At 41.3% G+C, this 20,994-nt stretch overlaps 2 protein-coding genes across 2 annotated transcripts; both read right to left on the minus strand.

Annotated features, from left to right (window-relative positions):
• Positions 1-3,512: 3,512 nt before the first annotated feature.
• Positions 3,513-14,737, minus strand: LOC119411681 (protein unc-119 homolog B). The gene is made up of 5 exons (XM_037678590.1): positions 14,424-14,737; positions 11,147-11,260; positions 10,917-11,016; positions 10,549-10,721; positions 3,513-3,758 (listed from the first exon to the last, which is right to left on the minus strand). Exons 1-5 carry the CDS (start codon positions 14,659-14,661, stop codon positions 3,646-3,648), a joined length of 738 nt encoding a protein of 245 aa, XP_037534518.1. The 5' UTR covers positions 14,662-14,737; the 3' UTR covers positions 3,513-3,645.
• Positions 12,262-14,119, minus strand: LOC119411680. The gene is made up of 2 exons (XM_037678589.1): positions 13,594-14,119; positions 12,262-12,843 (listed from the first exon to the last, which is right to left on the minus strand). The coding sequence occupies exons 1-2, from the start codon at positions 13,976-13,978 to the stop codon at positions 12,476-12,478; spliced, it is 753 nt and encodes a 250-aa protein (XP_037534517.1). The 5' UTR covers positions 13,979-14,119; the 3' UTR covers positions 12,262-12,475.
• Positions 14,738-20,994: the final 6,257 nt, after the last annotated feature.

Raw genomic sequence — 20,994 nt, forward strand, 5'->3', positions numbered from 1 at the left:
CCCCCCCCCCCCCCTCCGTTTCTTTTCACAGGACCTATCATCACCATTCCTAGCTTCTATTTATAGGACACTACTCCCCCCCCCGCCCCCGGTGTTTGTGTGTGTTTAAGGTGAACCTTTATAAAGTTCTTCCTCTCACTCTTAATCTCAACATGGTGCGATTCATAGAACTGAAGATGTGTGTGTGTGTGGCGAGTGCTGAATGAGTTTGATTTATCTTCTGTGTGTGTGTGTGTGTGTGGGGGGGGGGGGGGCAGCTAAACCACATAGGTCTGAGAACATATGTATGTTACATAAATAACATATATGAGAAGAACATATAAGTCATTCTTGGAACGTGTGTATTTATTGCAGTGATTGTGTCTGTTCTTGTGCACGTGTTAATTGTAATGGTTAAGACTGAATTTACTGAGATTATGGTTGCACACACACACACACACACACACACACACACACACACACACACAGTTTGATTCTGTGTTACAAGTGCGCTGCAGAGGCCTGACCCTCCTGATGGAAAGCTGTGGATATTGATTTAAGCTCTAAAAGAGTTACATTTTCTGTCTCGTGGTCTGATCAGCAGCTGACAACTACCGTCCTCACGTTTTAAACTACCAGTGAAGTCTCTGACACTTTTAACGCCTCCACGTTGGCAAAAAAAAACTTAAATTAATATCTATAAACTACGTCAGTTAAAACACTACATCTCCAAATAATCCCAGTCAGTTCCAGTGCTCTGGTCTAAATTAACTGAATTTTTGACACAACTTAAATAATACGTTTTCAGGGCTTTTAATGACATCTTTAACATTATTAATTATTATCATTATTTTTGTTTCTTGTATAAAAACAAGTATTTCTACTATGTCTACTTTAAGTTCTACAAAAACCTCCTTTATGCCATGCAAGTTAGCAAACTCTGATTACAGTTTTTAATGAAACAATCCAATTTAAGCATTTTGTGCAGGAAAACTCATAATTTACAAACGTCTTGAGGAATAAGAGTCACAAATTCTGTCCTCTCCATATTCATGGTTACATCTGCAAACCTTGTTTTTTGAACATCTTTGCATTATGCAGCCACATATCATCACACTCACACCACCGTGCTTCACTGTTGCAACTACGCCTTTACTGTGGTGGTCCTATGATGAAACCATGCTTGTTTGCTCCAAACCAGCCGTCTGAGGCCAACAGGTTTGCTTTAGTCTCATCTGAACAAAGTAACTGTCAGTTTCCTCCTCGTCTTCTTACGTTGCCGTTCCAACTTTACTTCTTGGAAGCTGTCTAAAGACGGACATCTAGCATAAAGTCTGATTTTTTATCATAATCTTTGTGCAAATTCTGAAAAATAGTATTTATCAGCTAAAACTAAACAATCTTGAAGCCCCAACAAGGATTGCTTTAAACTGATTTAACACTTTGTACTGTAACAATGTGTTAGTCTCTGCGCTGCTTCAAGAATAAAAAAAAAAATCAGTTCTTTTTGATGTCAAATTGAAAAACTTTGACCACTTCCTGTTTGTACAACCTCACAGCCACAGCTGCAACAACAAAGTCACAATCATATTCAGAAACGTCGGAACATCCCAGTGGGCCATCACTGGTTGTGTTTTTTTAATCTCAAAGCTCTAATCTGATTAAATGTCACAAGGTGAATCAAGGTGAAGAGTGAGAACTGGCACAGTGCCCTTAAGGACAACAAGGTGAAAGGGTCTGAGGAGCACGCGTCACGGAACCGTGAGAGGATCCAAGCGAGGAAGAAAGAGCAAATAAAAGCCGAGGCCTGTGTGTATTCTCAGTCTGTGTGCAGCTGTGCAGTGACGGAGCAAAGGGAGGAGTGAGAGCAGAGGGGGTCCATTGTGGGTCTTTGTGTGGCTCAGATTGTCTTCTTCTCTGGGAAAGTGGAAACTCAACACTCCTCTCTAGAGGTCTAGTTACCAGGTGAGGGGGGGAGCAGGAGAGAGATAAAGAGGAAGAGAGAAAACAGAGTGAGAGCTAAAGGTGTGGAGGGAAACAACAGGGCAGAGGATGATTTTGGACATCAAAGCTAAAGAGATGGACATCAAACAATGAAGGACAAATATGGAGGAAGAAATGTGAACATGGATGATCAGAAAATAAATGAGATCGTTTAACGACTTTGTTCTGCAGTAAAACATGAAGATAAATACAGAAAAAATCAAACGACGGATTTCACATTTAGGTAAATTATCATAAACACTCTGATTAATAATAATAATAACATTTTATTTTCTTTAACATGCCTGAAAAAAGCTGTAAACTTGTGTTAAAATGGCTCCCCCTGGTGGTCACAGTTGGAACTGTTCGTCATCTGCGTTTGTTTAAACGTCTCAATCTTCAAAATGGTCACTTAAATAAACATAGATAAAACTCTGAAGAAATAAAAAAAATGGAATAAAAGCAATTTGAGAAAAACATGTTTTTTTGATTTAATGTTTTAAAAAATGACAGAGGAGTGAAGATGTATGTGATATGATTGATTTCAGAGATGAAAGCACGGATATGTTAAATAAAACAAACTTTGCATGTTTTGTGTCTGAAAATGTACATTTATTGTCTTAACTGACTTTTTACAAACTGTTTATATAATATATTTATATGTATGTATACAGTTTAGGAACATCGCCTTTAAGGTGGAGGAACAAAGTAAACATACAAGAGGAGGTACAATACAGGAAAAAATAAATAATAATAACTTTTTCAGATATATGCCAAGTTCTGATATATTTTGAGAATGTTAGAACTGATCAAAACACAACCAGACGTAAACGAAACCTTTAAAACAAACTCATGCATCATCTTTTTTTATTTATTTATATTAATTCATCTGAAATCAGCAGTTGAATTTCCCTTAATTCATTTAGTTGCAGGCAGGCTGTGGTGGTCAGCACCAGTTTTAACCCTGAGGCTTCAGGTCTGAGCTCAGGTTAACAGAGGTCGAATCTTAGATGCGAGAAGGGAGCAGCCGAAAGACCAACAGCTAAACCTGGTCACATGTAACAAGACATCCGCCGCTCTTATAGGAAGAAGTTCCTGCTTTAAACCCTGTTTTAATATTTATAAAATCTTGCATTATAACGAAATGATCTTGTTTGCATGAATGTAAATTAAAACGTCAACGTGTCACAGTCCTAGGGTTGATGGAGGAGCTGCAGGGAGGAGAGGGGGGACCATGTGTGTTTGACACGAGTGGGTTTTTTTTGTCCCTTTTTTCCTCCTGATGTCGTCTGGAGTGGATTGTGGAGGCGGCAGCTCTGAGAACAGCTGCTTCTGACAACCGCAGCATGAAACTGTGTGTCACTCGGGGATTGAATGTGTGTGTGTGTGTGGGGGGGCATTCAAAGCGAGACAAAGTATTCATCCAATAGCTGCCTGTTTGAAACACACATAGTGATGAGCAGTAAAGAGATCAGTTAAATTAACCATGAGCTTCCTGCTTGTGTGTCAGAGAAGAAACTAATAACGTTTAACTACTTAAAACACGTCCACTAAATTTTTTATGACTGGCGAATAATTTTTACAAATGCAAGAGGCGGCTCAGACACATCTGTAGCTGTCGGTGCACGTGTGTGTGTGCGTTCGTGTCAGTTGGTAAATATGAGAAGAAGTGTGGCTGCCCCATCACTGTCCACCGTTATAAGCGTAGTCTGCTTTGTTGTGCATGACCAGTCTGCTGTCGACGAAATAGAAGCTGTCCGAGCGCGTTTCGTAAGGACACTCCACCATCTGACGCACTGAAAAACACACAATACGTGCACGTTAATGAGCATAAAAAGCTTTTTTTTTTTTTTACTTTAGGAATATTTAAAAATCGATACAACTGTATACAACCTAAAAGGTTATATACATAGTCAAGTACCGTTGTCCAAATCTTGCACAATTTGTGTTGTAGATGAACATATAACAACAGTTTTAGAGGAACTTTTATTTAAGTTTTTCAGATGAGTTCAAATGAAAATTTAAAGGCTGCTGTTGGACAAACCATAAATAGTAAAATGATAATTCCAAACACAAGACCGTGAAAACAAGAACAATAAAAACTAATTAGGAATCTGATAAGACATAGAATAAAACCAGTAAAATGAAAATGTCACCTCTCATGCCAGTGAATACAAACGTGTTATAAGACTGTAAAAGAGCTAAACTTAAGTCTGTCGGACATCAAGAGACAGCTGGTCCCACACCTACAACTGAACGGGTCCAGTCTGTGGACCTGCCTGGACCTCAGGACACTAAATGCAAATGGTCATTAGACCTAAAGGATCTGGAGGACACTTGAAGCTGCAGGAGATCTGACAGCACGGTGAAGATACGCTCACGCTATTTTTGCTGGAGTTAAAAAACGAGCTGCAGCGTTCTAACTGACTGCAGTCACGAGAGGCCGGGCGTTAAAGTGATGCAGTCGGGACGTCATAAAAGTGTGACTCATCCGTTTACAGCCATTAAAGGTCAAAAACAATTACTCTTTAAATAAAAGTCTTCCTTTTAATAAGGATCTCCTCACTTCAGAACTAATCTGTTAATGAAAGTTAAAATTTGAATCAAATATCACTCTCATTTTTTTTTTTTTTTTTTTTACGTGAAACTTTATAAATGGCTCCAAGCCACCCAGATTTGCAGGAGAAGCGGTGCAGATTCCACTGGGACCAAACCAACTTCAGTTCTGTTCTTACTGAAGAGAAGTTTAGTGAAAAAGCATGATTGTGCTTCAACTATAGGTAAATCTGAGTGTTGTCTGCATAGGAATGAAAAGAAATGGAACATTTTCTATAGATGGAGTATGAGGGGTGCATGTAGATAGAAAATAAAACATGTCCAAGAATAGCTCCTTGGGAACTCCATGTGTGAGCGAGGCTGGAGAAGAAGCAGATTGTCCAGGGCTTACAGAGAAACTCCCATCAGACCGAGGTGAACCAGAGTCTTTGACACAGATCAGAACGCTGCAGTCTCAGGTCTCAAACAACACGAGTCTCCTGAGTGCACAAGAGAATTAAACACTTTTTAAAAGGGCTTCTGAATGGCTTTATAACCAGATTAAACATTGTAAGTGCATTGTGTGCATTTAAATGCCAGCTGTAAAAAATACAATGTTTTTTTAAATTTTTTGCTGAAAAAGGACGTTTTGAAATGGGACTACAATGGAACAGGACAGATAAGGTTAGGTTTGTTGAGCAACGACTGAACAGCTGCATCAACAAAGTCCATGCTCAATAATCCAGGTATAAAATCCAACATTTTTCAGTCAGGTCATCTGGACAGTTTCTTCTTTTGTGCTGAAACGTTTCGCCTTCGATCCAGAAGGCTTCATCAGTCAAGGAAGCACACAACAAAACTGATTCTTCCCACAACAGCTTAATCCAAAGTGGAACAAACCAGTTCTGCTTGTGATAAGATGGTCTCTTTGGTACGCCCCCTCCTCCATTGCCGGCCCTCTTCCTTGTTGACAGTTGTGTCAAAATGGTTGAAAACAACAAAGTCCATGCTCAATAATCCAGGTATAACATCCTGGGTTATACCTATTAAACACACCTATTATATAGGTGTGTTCCTTGACTGATGAAGCCTTCCGGATCGAAGGCGAAACGTTTCAGCACAAAAAAAAGAAACTGTCCAGATGACCCGACTGAGAAATGTTGAACAGCTGCATGTTTCAACCAGTCTGGAAGGACACCTGAACAGAGTCTGATGTGAAACTATAATGTCAGAAACAACTAGAAACGTTCTGTAAAAGGAGTGGGAACAACATTAGGACGGGACTTCTCCGTCTTGTTTGATTTCTGCGGCTGATTAAAACTCGCAGGCTCCATCTGATCAGAGGCAGAACTTGTGAGATGGTTCGAGTGATCAGGATCAGCGAGCTGATGGTAAAAACACAACTCGGCAGCAATTCACAGGTTTCACAGGAGTTGTTCAGATATGTCGCTGTAGATGGACGGTGTTCAGAACAGAGTCAATGGCAGAGCCAAGGATTTATTTTAATCATAATAAAAATAAATTAAAAAAAGCTTTTTCAGCTTTAACACCTGCACGGACTCTCCTAACATCAGTCTTCCTGCACCCTTGTCTGATTCAGACTTGGCGTTGCGTTGCGTTAGTCACGATTATTTTGGGACAAAATTACTGCTAAAGTTATTCTGGATAAGCCAAAACTCCCGGCTTCATTTTCATTCACAATTAACTCTTTGTGTTTTGAGTGCAGTGGTCCAAAAGTACGTTGTGGTAATCACAAGTGGATTTTTTTTGGTTGAAACACGAAACGTTTCAGCACAAACAAACCATCCAGAGGACCTGCGTTGCCCAAGTGGATTCATTCTCTGGAACAGACGTGAGGTATGAACAGGCCTTCAGGATTTAGGAAACAACAATATTTGGCCCATTTAGACCCAGAAATGTGGTAAAGTTTGTTTTTGACAGAATTCAGCATTTTTACACCAGACACTTGGACTTTCCTCCCCAACATGCAGCAGGAAAATGATATTACTATGTAAAAAGAGAGAAAATGATTACAGTCAGTAAACAAACAGGTTTGGTATTTGGGCTGTTGTAAAATCTAAACCACCTGTTTCGTGTCATGCGCTTCATGCAGATAAGGAACGGTCGCAAAACACATAATTAAGATTATAACCAGATGTTTCGTCTAGTAAAAAAATATAGACAAGAAAGCCCTGAAAGTTTTTGTGAATGAGAAACATTGTAACACACTTTGAAGAGCCTGCACGAGCTGTGCACACTAAAATAGGACGGGATTTTCACAAACTGGTCGTGCAAAACGCAGTGGTGTGGCTCACTGGTTACAATCAGTTTCCAACAGTGTCAGCCCAGCAAGCTACCGTTTATAGTTTGTTTCTGATCTTTTGTTTAGTGTTTCAGATTGTCTAATGTGGTTTTATGGCATTTGATGGAGTTTGAATAGTTCAGTTTGTTCACTGGAGATTTTGTAAATGGTAAAGGGACTGTACTTATACAGCATCTTTCTGTCTTATCAAGATACTCAAAGCTTTTTACAACAATCTGTGTCCTCATTTACCCATTCGTACAGCACTCTACTGTATTTACAAAGAATAATCAGAGCTTTTTCACACTCATACACCGATGGGACACACTTCAGAGGCAATGAGGGGTTCAGTGTCTTGCCCAGGGACACTCCAGCATGTGACTGCTGGTGGAATCGAACCCCCAACTCTTGCATTGGACGACTGCTCTACCCATTCAGCCACAGCCGCCCCGTAGTGTTTGTTGTGACAGCCACTGGATGTGCTCAGTTATTCCTGCTTGCAGCTCCTTATACTTCCAGGTTTTGCTCAGTTCTTTGCCAAATCCTCTTGCTGCCTTGTTTTGCTTGTCATGTTTAGTGTGTCTTTGTAATCCTGGTCTTGTTTCAGTCAGCACCTCTGCTTCCATTGTGTCTGAGTTGGGTCCCACCCAAATGTATGGAGGACGGAATGTGACAAAATGAAATAAATAAATACATAATAATGAAATGTATCATTTAAATATTAAATACATCGTTAAATCTTTAAATACACAACTAAATTATTGATTTAATTATTTATTTAATTTTGTCACATTTCACCCTCGTGTGTCACCATGAAATTAATTTATTAATTTATTAACCTTTACTTAACCAGGCAAATCCCATTGAGATCTCTTTTGCAAGGGAGGCCTGGGCCTGAAGGCAGACTAACGTGCATGTTTTTGATCTGTGAGAGGAAACCGGAGTGCCTGGAGAAAACCCACGCAAGCACGAGAAGAACATGCAAACTCCACAATGAAAGAGCCCAGGTCCAACCGGGGATTGAACCCAGGACCTTCTTGCTGTGAGGCAACTGTGCTAACCACTGAGCCATCGTGCTGCTTAAATGATGTTAACTCACTTGTCCAACTCAGTGGGCGGGACTAATGCTGGTCATGTGAAATCCATTGCTCCGGTCTGAAGTCAGTTCATACATGGGAGCTCCCTCCATGCAGCTCGTAAAAGCGCGTCTTCTCCTTTATATTCATGGTATGAAAAAATATTTAACACAAATACATGTAAACACAATTACCGCTTCCTAAAGTTTCGGAATATATTTTCTTGCCTGTGGATCGATCGATTACCACGGTCGATTATCTGCAGTCGATTATCTGCGGTCGATTATCTGCGGTCGATTTAGCTGCGGTCGATTGGTCTTCCCTTGCTGCGAGGAGCAACCAATCAGGCGCCAGGGTCTGTTCACGAGCCGCCCTAGTCCCGCCCACTGAGTTTGACGAGTGAGACTGACAGTTAACGTCATTTCATGGTGTCACTGGAGGACAGAAGGTGACAAAATTAAATAAATAAATAAATCATGAAATAAATTATTTAAAAAGTACATTTCATTATTTAATGGTGTATTTAATAATTCAATTGTATATTTAATGATGTATTTAATAATTAAATGATACATTTAATTGTTATGTTTGTATTTTGCATTTATTTCATTTTGTCACATTCCGTCATCCATACATATATATATATATATATATATATATATATATATATATATATATATATATATATATATATATATATATATAATTTTTATTTATTTATTATTATTATTTATTTATTTATTTATTTATTATTATTTATTTGTTTATTTATTTATTTATTTAAGTACAGTTGTAAAGACCTGAGGTTTTTCAGCATGTAAAAACATTCAGAGACTGATGAATTCTCAGTGTGTAAAGGCCAGGACCACAAACCACAGCTGAATCCAGGCCAGGGTCACCTCTGAGCTCTCAGGCAGCACATCACGACAGTCATCATGGCCACATGGGACAGGAAGTACTTCAGCAAATTATTGTTGCTCAGCACTGTCCTTTACCTTAGCCTGAAATGTAAACTAAAATCTAAATCTGCAAGGATCTTTCTCCTTTGTGCACATAAACGCCACAGAGTTTTCTGTTCACTGTCTCAGAGAGACAGTGCACGTGTTTATTGTAATCAGATCAAACTTCAGCTTCCTTCTGTTAAAAAACTGATGTCATTTTGGAGACATAAAGCCACATTGTTATTGTTTGTACATGAGGTCTACCTCACCTCGATGGGGACAGTCTGCAACATCACGAAAAGGACACTCAGACGACAATAAACACTTTCAGAATCAGATAAAAGCGTTTTTTCCTTCATCTCATTTCATTTATGATTTAGTGCTAAATCAAAGTTCGGCTGATGTTCCGCTGCAGATAGTATGTGGGCAGGATCGACTGTCAGCGCAGCGTGTGTGAAGCCGCTGTAGCACGAGAGACAACTTTCCTCGGTGCGTGTATTTATAACATCATTGATTTAGGAATGTAAGAGAGATATAGGGACTGTGAGTTTTTGACAAGCTTTTAGTGGAGAATACCTTCTGAACTACAGAGCTCCCCTCTGATCAATGAAAGAATGATCTGAACTGTGAATTAGTCAGTAAATATGCTCCTTTATCTATTATTCATGCGCCAAACTTAAATCTGTGCATACAAAACGCCTGTTCATGAAAACAAGACTATAAAGGTTATTTTATTGTCTATATTTGTCATGTTAAATTTGAGTCAGGCCTTTAAATTACTCTAATAAAGAGTATTATTAGGCCTGTCACGATAACAAATTGTGATGGGCGATTAATTGTCTCAGAAATTATTGCGATAAACAATAATATTGTTTGGAATTTGACAATAATTAGTCATTATTTTTAAGTTAGTTAATTTTTGTATGTAGTACCTTTTTTTGACCACTGGATGGCAGTATAAAACTGTTTGAACCAAAGGATGGATAGTGAGGGAGCAGAGTGTCTCTTTATGAAAAATGGGAGGGAGGCCCCTTGACGTGACACGGGCTGTCTCTCATTCCTGTTTTCCGGTTCTCGAAATGACTGACGCTCGGTGTGATTTGAGCTCTTTAGCATAGCATTTTTCACACAAAGCTTTTAATAAATAAAAAAAAATCAGTAAACAAGTTCTCAGCTTCTTTTTGCAGAGAAAAACAACTTTTACACGAAGGTACGGGTTGAATTTTGGAGCTCCGACCAGACGGAGGTTTTTTTCCCGGGGGTCGGCCTGTTAGCTTAGCTCGTAGCTTAGCTTCTCAGTTGCTTTTAACGATCCAAAAACGTGATTTTGGATCGTTAAAACAGATTTTAAAGAGAAAGGGAGGGGTCAGTGAAGAGCGCCGGAGTTGAGCCGTGTAGAAAGAGAGACACAAAGAAACGATAAAGCCGATAAATGAAAATGAGGTCGATAATTTTAATTTATCATGAGATTAATTGATTTACTGTTTATTACAACAGGCCTAAGTATTATAAGTGCATTGCTGCAGAAAGGTTGCTGATTTCACCCACAGATGATGATTCTCTCTGTAACCAATCAGCAGCCTGCGGTGTGTCAGCGTCACCCTGCAGTACCAGCATGGCTAACAGCTCAAGGTATAAAAAGAGGACATTAGAAAACCTGAGCCGTCCTGGTGATGGAAAAGCACCAAAATACTCCTGTGCTAGCGTGATGCATTAAACAGGCATGACTCACCCAGGCTGTCAGAGAGCTGAGGGAACTCGTAGATGTGCTCGCAGGTGTTACGGCTGTTTGGGATACAGAAGCCGAAGTCAAAGTCAAAGCTCTTCAGCAGGTGATCACGGAAATAGTGCCTCTCGATCATGCGAAAGTTGTTCAGAGGTCGGCTCCCGACTGTGAATTCCACCCTGATTAAATAAAGAAGAAAGATGTTACCCCTCTGCGTTCTGTCTGAAATTATAACGTTAATATCTGCACACACAGAATAAGAGTCAGTGAGGGGTGTGGTTGACAGAGGACAATGCTCTCAATTGTTTCCATTGTTTGTCAGTGGAACAGGTGAGTGTATCTTTAGGCGTGTGTGGAAAGTGTGAGTCACTCACGTAGCTCCCACGGTCCTCAGTCGCAGGAAGGCTGGGGTGAACTGGTAGCGCACAAATCGTCCCGAGGTAGCATCTCCCTCTCTGTGCTCCTCGTCGTCATCTGGCACAAGAAATGTCCCATGATTCATTCATGCTGAACGGTGCACGTCGTCAAACCCAGCAACCTGCTGCAAACTTCTATTTGAAGCCGGCAAATTGCAACAAAAATAAAGTGTGCAAACATGCCGTACCTGCATGAGGAGGTTTAGCAATCTCAAACAGAACAGTGCTGGTCTCCAGGTCTCGGATCTTAAAGCGAACAAAGTCAACGTTATAGATGTTGTCCTTGGGTTTACAGAGATACCCTGCAACATGGCAGACAAGAGGGGGAGACGGGAAAAGCATTATTCTCACATCGTGTGACGTCTGATAAAACACAAACAGGCGCCTGTACTGAATCAATGCAAAGCTGAAACTTACAGCTTCATTTCTTAAGCTGCATATATCCACCTTATTCCGGATTTGGCGCCACTACCCATAATTCATAGCGGAAGCCGGTTGTTTACTTCCGCCCGCGATCCCGCGCTGTTGTTTACGTTTGTGGGTTAACACACTTGCTAGCAATTTAATGTTTTTGACACAAAAGTTTCCTTTACCTGAAGTAAATGGCAGCACATCAGAGGTGGATACATTGCAAGGATGTTTTAAAAAGCTGCGAAGATAAGTCGTTAACTGTGTCTCACCCATCATTTCTCACGGACTGGGTAGATGATATGAAATCATGGCCCGGAATTACCTACATCGATATTATTAATTACCTTGTTTTTTCTGAAGGCGTCGATGGCGAGGAATTGCGGAATTATAAAAGCACAGAGGCGTATAATTACCTCCACAGCAACAAAATAGATACAGTTTTGCTCAAGAAACAAGGCGACTTTATCTTTCTGAAAGCAGCTGTTGAGCCGAGCCAGAGCGTTGGTCAAGCTAAACACTTAGCATGGGTCATGCTCAGAGAAAGTGGAGTGGTAGAAACGGTCGGCTGTTCCTGTATCGCCGGATTGGGAAAATCATGCAGTCATGCGGCAGCTATTCTGTGGAAGGTATATCACTTATCTGGATATCAGAATATTTACATCACTGAATCAGAATCACTGAACTGGGCGAAAGCTGTGAGCTTCCTGTCTGCCTGTGTTTACATGTGGAAGCCAGAGCATTGTGCAGCCTGTGATCTACTGTCACAAAAAATTAAACATTAAAAAGGCTGTACAGTATTTTTATATTATTTGTTTTTAAAAAAGTACAGACTGGATGCAAGGCAACCTAACATTTACAGAAAAGGAAAAAATAAATGACAACAGCAGGGATGTAAATAACTTGTTTCATTTTATTAGGAGCAGTGATAGCTGAAGTCTGTTAAATTGTTACAGGTCCAGAATGCTGTGATCAGTGGAAAGACGGGGCTAGCATGTACAGATGAGCAGCGCAGGTGGAATGCTGGGACAGCAAAGAATCTTCAACCCAAACGTCTAAGCATGATAAACTTCAGACACCACAAGGCAGAGCAGCAGTATAACATCAACTCAAGGGCTGCAGACACGATTAGTCTTTATTTTCATAAGTGTTATAAGGACTTGATCTTGTACAGGCATTGTAAATTCATTGTTGTCATCTCCTTCCAGTGCTGACACAAGAGTGTTAAATGTTTCTAACGCTATACCAGTGTACAGCAAAGCGTCTGCGTCATTTTGTAGAAGAAAAAATGCAACTTCATCACACTGAGTCGTCTTGTCCTGGACATCTTTTCTGCCAGACGTGTTGCAGTATTGATGATGATCTTTTAGCGAAGGGTCCTCCCACTGTGTGTGGACTGAGTGCAGATGTGGCCCAGGAGGTTGTGTGGAGACGCTAGCCAGGTCTGGGATGACTGACGGTGAATCTACGGTGCACTCTGAATAACACAAAAATACAAAATCAAATCAGCGTAACACAACCTGTCAAGTGTCACTTACCTTATTACGTTTTAGGAAGGAAATTTGTAATTCCACACTCGTACACACATGATACATCTTAAATGTCAATAGTGCTGTTTTAGTGGGGCTTTAGCCCCCTTAAATTTTCCTAAGCCCCATCAAATTATGCTATAATATCAAAATATTGTGATTAGATTTTAGTTTTTCATCCTTAAAAAAATCAGTTGGAGCTAGGTTGCATTTAAGCTTTTTCTTTAAAGAGTTTAAAAGAAGTTTTTTTTTTCAGCTGTGTCTGTTTCAAATAACCTGCCTCTAATAACTCAACATATTCTTTATTAACAAAATCCCCAGACTTTTACAGCCCTGGGGGCTGAATTTTACCAGGTTGCTAAATAAAAAGCTATTCTCGGACAGTTACATGAAATCATATACATCTCTGCTAGCATGCTACTGATGTTAATTACTAACCACTTTGTCTTTAAGATTTGGATTTGGCTGCCAATCAAGTACTTTCTCTTAGTGATAAAGTATTTTGGAATTAAATTAATAATACACTAACATCCACAATAACACTGCAACCAGCTAGCGCTGATGCTAACACCATCCACAGTATAGTAATTATAACATTACAATTATAACATTAATAATAATATAATTCAGTAAAAGATAAGAGCTAAGCATGATTAAAATGTGAAGCGGGGACAAATCACATTTTCAATTTCACTCACCGGGAACAGATTCGGCCGTTTTGTCGATGTTGCTGGAAGCTGTCTGGCTCACAGTGGTCCGGATGAGCTGCCTTCTTTTCTTTGGTGGGGCCCGGTCATAGCCCAGATAGAGCTCCGGGTCGGGGTGAAGCTCTGTGGGCTTTTTATCAATAAAATGAAAGGAGCAAACATAAACTCTCTTCGGGGGGTATTTGAGTTTTAAAGCTGCCAGCCACGCTCGTTTTCGATCCTCCTTCCTCGGCATGGAGTGCAGTTCGTAACGCGCTGGGCACACACAGGCCTTTCGAAGTTGTTGATGTGCAAAACAATACGTTTCTAGCTCGTCTTTCAGTTTTCTGGAGCTGTTGTGACAGCCAACAACAGCACAAGTTGAACCCGAACTCATATTAGAATTGTTTAAGCCTCCTGCTACAGCACAAATTACTAGAATTTGTCATTAGCAAAAGTGCCTGTCATTAGCAAAAGTGCCTCTCGCTTTAGCTCACCGGAAGTATAAAACCGGGAGGGGGCGGTACCTGTCTGTCATGGCAGCCCACATACGCTCTTGCAGAATAAGGTGGATAGGCCCTGACCTATAAGACTATATGTTTAGATCACAGTGAGGGCCTTGCTTCTGGTTGTATGACATCTACAAAACAATGAAAGGATTCATCACAAAGAGGCATGTCTGGTTAGGAAGGCTCTGTTTAAATATAGACAACAACTGCCTGATGACGTCTTGTTTGTCTCAGCCATCACGTCCACGTGCTTTTGTTTAGTTTCATAAGACTGTTTGACTGAACTTCTTTTTCAAATAACAAGCGGCACCATTTACTAAAAGAGACTCAGACCTCTCGTAGCTAGCTGCAGTCCCAGCACATCCTCCGGAGAGATGTGTCCACTCCTCGTCCGCAGCTCCTCCTCCGTGACGGGCCTGCTGTCCGCCTGGCTCCTCCGAGACTTCAGCCGCTTCAGGACGCCTCCGCCAGGTTTGCGCTCGCGCGCAGGAGCTGCGGCAGAGCCGTGGCCGCCGCCGGCGCAGACATTTTCAGCAACAGGCGCGTCGCTGCGGGCTTTGGCTCCGCTCATGTTCTCCCCCTCTCCTCCGGCTTCCCGGCGGCTCAACCGGAGAGCGTGGCCGCTGTCTCCCCCTTTGATTAAAAAAAAAAAAAAAGAGACAGAGAGAGAGAGAAACCGCTGGAAGAAGAAGGAGAAGCGGAAAAGAAAGATGGCGCTGCAGATGTCGAGAAAACGGTCGGTTAAGCTCGTGTTAGTGTAAGCGCGTGCGGTGCAGTTGCCATGACAACTGGCTCAACGAGCCGGAAGCAACCGTGATTCCACGGAATGTCCACCAGGGGGAGACAAAACAGCCACTCCGCTTAAAGCGCCAGAGACGTTTGTCAACAAATAAATAAATGAAAACTACAAAAGAAAAGTTAGGCTGAAGTTATCGTTGCCTTAAACTCAACATGACTGTTGGAATATGGGGAAGTGTCGCTCTGAGCAGGTAGAAAAATCTAACAAAGTTAAATCAGATTAAAATAAACAAATAAAATTAAATAAAAATAAGTTAAAAAAAATTAGTTTTCATCATTATTTCTTTATGAGTCCGTCCAGAGGACCTCACTTGTTCACATATTAAAAAAAAAAAAAGTTTAGCGAAAATTCAAAGTTTGATTAAATAACGTTTTTGTTCAACAAGTTTAACACTTGAATAAATCAAGAAATAAGAAAAACAACTTTAATAAACAATGGATAAAATATATTTAACAGAGAAGGAAGACTCTGTCCAGATGACCTGATTTAACTTTTAATTGTGATGTGTGTGTCCTTGGGAGTGTGTGTAGCTATAGGTCATCAATTGTGTGCTTTGCCTCAAATTTGCTCTGCCAAATAATCAAAAAACGCATTTCGACTGATTAAAACTATTAAATATACACAAGAATTATAGCAAGTGTGTAAAATTAGTTTATGTTCAACATTTTAAGGATATGCTCTATTTGTCAACAAACTAGGTCAACAAAACCAAAAAAGGTAGATTAAAGATGCAATGAACAATGATTGTGCATAAATGTTATAGTCCTTCTTCCTCAGATTTGCTTTCCTGCTTTAACACACATGAAAGCCACGCAAATAAAGCTTGTAAATGCCCGGGTGTTATGCAAATCTGTGTTTACTGCATGAAAGCTGAAGGGAAGCTGAAAAAGTCCCAGGAAGCCTGGAACATCCATGAAAGCTGCAGGTCCTCTTCCTTCTCTCCCGGGGAGTAAAGAACCTTTTCACCTCTGGAACAACTCGTCCATCCAGTTCAGTGTGCTTCAAAACATCTGTAAAGTTCAAGAACATGGCAAAACTTCTGGGTTTATATTTTTCAAAATAAAAGCTGTATGATTTATTTATTTTTCTTAGCTTTTTGCATCTAACTCAGTGAAGTTTTATGTTGATGTGTGCTAATCTTCACGAAGCTAGAGTTATAAATGCAGCTTGTTCAACCTTTTTTTTTGGTCATCCCTTGTTTTCTCATTCCTGTTCACACCCTTGAAGATTGGAGCTTTACAAATTTAACAAAAGTGCCACTGAAAAATAATTCACATTGAAGTCCTTATTTTAATGCCTTCTTGAGAATTGTACATAGGCAATAGTGTGAAAAAGTTTTAAAGCCTACCGATTCCTTTTGCTTTTTTGTTTCCAAGGTATGGAGCCAGACTTGGATATCATTTATTAAGGGGGTCTTGATCAATACTTTGACAAATCTTTGTGAAGTAGTGTGGGGAAGGTGAGGTGACTTTGGCTTTTTCAGTGATTTATATGCTTCTACCTGCAGCATATGGTTCAGTGGTTACAGAATTAGTTACACTTTATTTATACAGGAAGTCTCATTGAGTCACGAGATCTCATTTTCAAGGGAGACCTGTTTTTGGGAGCAAATGGGAGCACCTTGCTCAGGGGCCCAGAGTGGGGCAAGTGAGGGTGGAGGCAGGTGTGGGTGTTTCACCATTTCCACCCATATTTTGATGCTGGCGGTACCGGGAGTTGAACCTGCGACTTTCCAATCACAGGCCCATTTCCCCCTAACCTCTGCGCCACCACTCCCCAAAACAGCACATGCTTAAAACATTTATTTAGGAAAGTGGACAACTGGAAGACAAAGGGTGAAATTTCATGCTGAAAAATGTAGATAGATAGATAGATAGATAGATAGATAGATAGATAGATAGATAGATAGACAGACAGACAGACAGACAGACAGACAGACAGACAGACAGACAGACAGACAGACAGACAGACAGACAGACAGACAGACAGACAGACAGACAGACAGACAGACAGACAGACAGACAGATAGATAGATAGATAGATAGATAGATAGATAGATAGATAGATAGATAGATAGATAGACAGACAGATAGATAGATAGATAGATAGACAGACAGATATATAGACAGACAGATAGATAGACAGATAGACAGATAGATAGACAGACAGATAGATAGACAGATAGACAGATAGACAGATAGATAGACAGATAGACAGATAGATAGATAGACAGATAGACAGATAGACAGATAGATAGATAGATAGACAGACAGACAGACAGACAGACAGACAGACAGACAGACAGAGAGACAGACAGACAGACAGACAGACAGACAGACAGACAGACAGACAGACAGACAGACAGACAGACAGACAGATAGATAGATAGATAGATAGATAGATAGATAGATAGATAGATAGATAGATCAGTGATCGCTCATGTGCTTCTCCTGTCTTATATTTTGAAGGTGTCCTACGTCACTTCCTGTTTGGTGACGTCTCCCTCGGTACTTTGACTCCGGAGCGGCGCTGGTTGAACCTGAGGGGCAGAGGGAGTGTCTGCCGGGGATGGGTGGAGGTGTAACACCGGGCTGACGTCTTGTTGTGGTGAATGACCTAAAAGACGACAGAAAGCACCGTCCGACATCAGCTCAGCGGGAGACACGACGCAAAGCCCAGGAGCTGCGTTGCTTCTTCCAACTTCTTCTTCCCTCCCGTCGTCCTCCCGCATGCCCGAGTGAAAACGCGAGGTAAACGATGCAAAATAATCTCTGTTATTTACATCAAAGTGCGTGGGAAACGTGGCAGGTGCGCATCTTTACGGGTTGCAGTGATTCAGGATAAATAATGCTCACACACACATACGTGTAACTTTTGTTAAACCACTGATTCATGTTTCCGGTTCAACGGCTGAGAGTTCATCACAGCAACATGTTTATTAGTAACCTATTAACCTGTAATTGAGACTTATTGCGCGTGTCTTAGCCCTTTAATGTAAATTATAGCTCGGACCTGAGTCGAAACTGACTGAACAAAGGACCATAAACAAAAAGTACCAGAGGTGCAAACACTTGGCAGAATAATGGGCCATTAAAGAGCTGCTGAAACATTTAACAATGGACCGCTGAAGAATGGCACCTTGTTGAGAAATGATCAAGTTGTAGCCGCTTTCATTAAACCAACCTGAGATGTCGACCTCAGCCCTTTTGTTGGGAGCGACTCTCAGCTACTACCACATCTAACCTGAGCCCGGCGTATGCAGAACTGACTGGGTTACAGCCATTTTGGTGTTCTCTAAGGTCAGGTGGATATCCTGAATCGAGTTGTAAAGATACATCTGATGGTTATTTCATGACATTTTGATTAAAGTCGGTCTTTATGTTCATGAGATATTTAGTTGGTTAGAAACAGCTCATGGCTAAAGAACTAAACAAACAGCTTCTGTTAGCGCACAAAGTTTTTATTGGGGATTAATCTGAGCTGCTATCGCACCACATATTAGGTCAAAACATGAAGTTGACTGACTTGTAGCCATTTAACAGCCATGGCTGTCACATTAATCCAACTTTTTTTTAAAAAAAAGCACATTTTAAGATCAGTTCATTGTGCCATCTTGAATCAAGTCGACCCCAAAAGTTAATCAGTTGTAGCTTCATCAAGATGAATCCAGTGGTTCACGCAGACTGTTCGACGGCGGCGGCAGTCTGTAGTTCAGCTGTTATCTGCGGGGCAGTGTTTGTTTTTTAGGAATCCATCTGTAAGACAAAAAACAAGGAAGAAGCGAGGTGGCAGCTTTATCCCAGGCTGATCCCGTTACACAATACCATGCACACCCAGAGGTGTTTTGTGCTCAAGCAGCAGCGTAACAACACTTCTTACATGCAACATATCACGGTGTTCAACACGCAGTCTGCTGTTTGAAACCCAAACAGCTAATGTCTGCGTGCTGACAACACAGGAGTGAAGCTGCGAGTGTTTCATTGTATCCGACTGCAGGGGTGTGGAGTTACTGGTTTGTTCAAAAGCTCTTACAGGCACAACCAGATGCTCCACACTCATACCTGTGGTACGAATCGTAACAGATACAGAAAAAGACATCTGTTTCTCGTGCGGGGTCCGGTTGACCCTCCACCTTCAAAGCGCTCAGTGTCTCGACACAGTTGCACTTTTGTTTGTCCCGTAGTGTTTTTAGTTAAGATTTGTGCTTCGACGGTGTCACTTTTATATATTGAACTATAGAAACATGTGATGACTCATCAGACCTGCTCCAGTTTCTGACAGCGGCTCCCGAGGGCCTGTTTTCATTTTTCTTTTGTTAAAAAAAAATGTGCCACGAAAAATGACAAAACTCAAGTGCAGCCGGCTTCTGAGAACTCTTTGAGTTTCATTAGTTGTAAAATATTTGCCGGTGAACACACCGTCTTGAGTCCAGTTAATGTCGTGTTGCCTTTTTATTGTGAATAATCACAGGATACAATCTGATTGTAAAGGTACGACACAAAGTTGGTTTCACAAGATTAAACAAAAATGATTTAAAATGAATTCATATATCCATTTATTACTTTGACCTGCTTTTTCTCTCGCCTGAGTCACATGGAGCAGGTCAGGTCGGTCGCAAGTCCAGAACAGAGACACGTAGAGACTCACGAGACAATCGCTCACTCATACCTAGAGACAATTAAGGGCTGAATTAATCTGTTTGTTGCCCAATTAAAACAGTTTTAATACGTTTTAACTTCTTGTTCTTCGTGTAGTTCAGATTGTTTGATCACCTTTCTGTACTAAAATCCCTCAGAAGCTGTTTGTAACACAGAGATGCACCTCCAGGTCGAATAATGATGTTTTAGATCTTGACTTTAACGAACTGGCCTAACTTTTAAATTTTTAGTGACGATTCCAGTAACGTTCTGTCTAGTCTTGAAAAAAAAACTAACAAATGATTGAAAAGTGAGCAGGAAAATGAGTTAGTGTTTATTTGATTCTCTTCCGCAGAAAAATGGCTTTAAAAAAATCTGGACCAACCAGACTTTTCCAGTCCTGTTTGTTGCAACATAACCAGTTAGCGTCTCCTTGATTGAGACTGAAAGCTTCTTCGTTTGAATAGGTAGATGGCCGTGAAGTAAATCTTCTCTATTTGTTTTTTGTTCTCAGGGATTTAAGCTATGGAGAGCTCAGTTGAGGCTTCCCAGAGCGGAGGCCCCCCAAAACTGAAGCCAAGTCTGGGCCCTAAACCTCGGCTCGCTCCCAAGCCCTTCTCTCTGCAGAAAAGCACAGCGGTCCGCTCCATCAATGCTCCAAAAACTGTGCACGCCACGATCAAGTCGAAAACAGACGCAGCAGAAAAGCTGGTGGCTGCAGGTGGCCCCAAATTTCCTCTGACCGCCCCTGTTCAGATTTCTCCTCAGCCAACCACACCAGCCTCACCCAGCATCGTTGGAGTTTCCACCAAAGCCCAACCTACACCAAGCGACGCAAGTGAAGCACCGCCACACAAGGACGGTGCTGACGCTGGTCCAGCCACTAAAACCACTCCACCTAAAGAGACGCCTGAGTTCGAACCTGTTCAGAAGGACAATGTTGTCCAAACAAACCACAGAACATCCGCTGGAACAGTGACTAACTCAGAGCAGGACAACGTAGAAAAGGAGGATGAAACTCGGGTTTCCGTTTCCCAAAAGCCTAAAGATTCAAGCAGCGAAAGTCCCACAGCGACCAATTCTGAGTATCACTGGGGGGGCTCCAGAAAGCGCCTGTCCATGGAGCTCACCTCAAAGTTTGAGTCAGGCGGTCCGCTGCCGCCTCCTCAACCTGTGCAGAGCATCCCTAAAACTCCCCAAAAAAGTGTTCCAGATAAACCAGCGTCTCCCGTTCCCGAGCAGAGCCGAGCAGCGCCGGAGCCCTCAAACAGAGAGAGCGACGCTGGCGAACAAGGCGAGGATTACAGCGCAGGAAACAGCATCAAACTCAGAATCAGTCGCCTGTTTGACTCCGTGTCGAAGCCCGAGGTCACGACGAAAAGAGAGGAGCTCGAAATTCCAAACGGCATCGGAGGCGTGAAGGAGCAGATCAAGAACTGGGCTGCGGAGACGGGTTCTGAGAGTCCAA

Source organism: Nematolebias whitei, chromosome 7 (genome assembly GCF_014905685.2).
Source record: "Nematolebias whitei isolate Nwh7 chromosome 7, NemWhi1, whole genome shotgun sequence".
In the NCBI taxonomy this organism is placed as follows: Eukaryota; Metazoa; Chordata; class Actinopteri; order Cyprinodontiformes; family Rivulidae; genus Nematolebias; species Nematolebias whitei.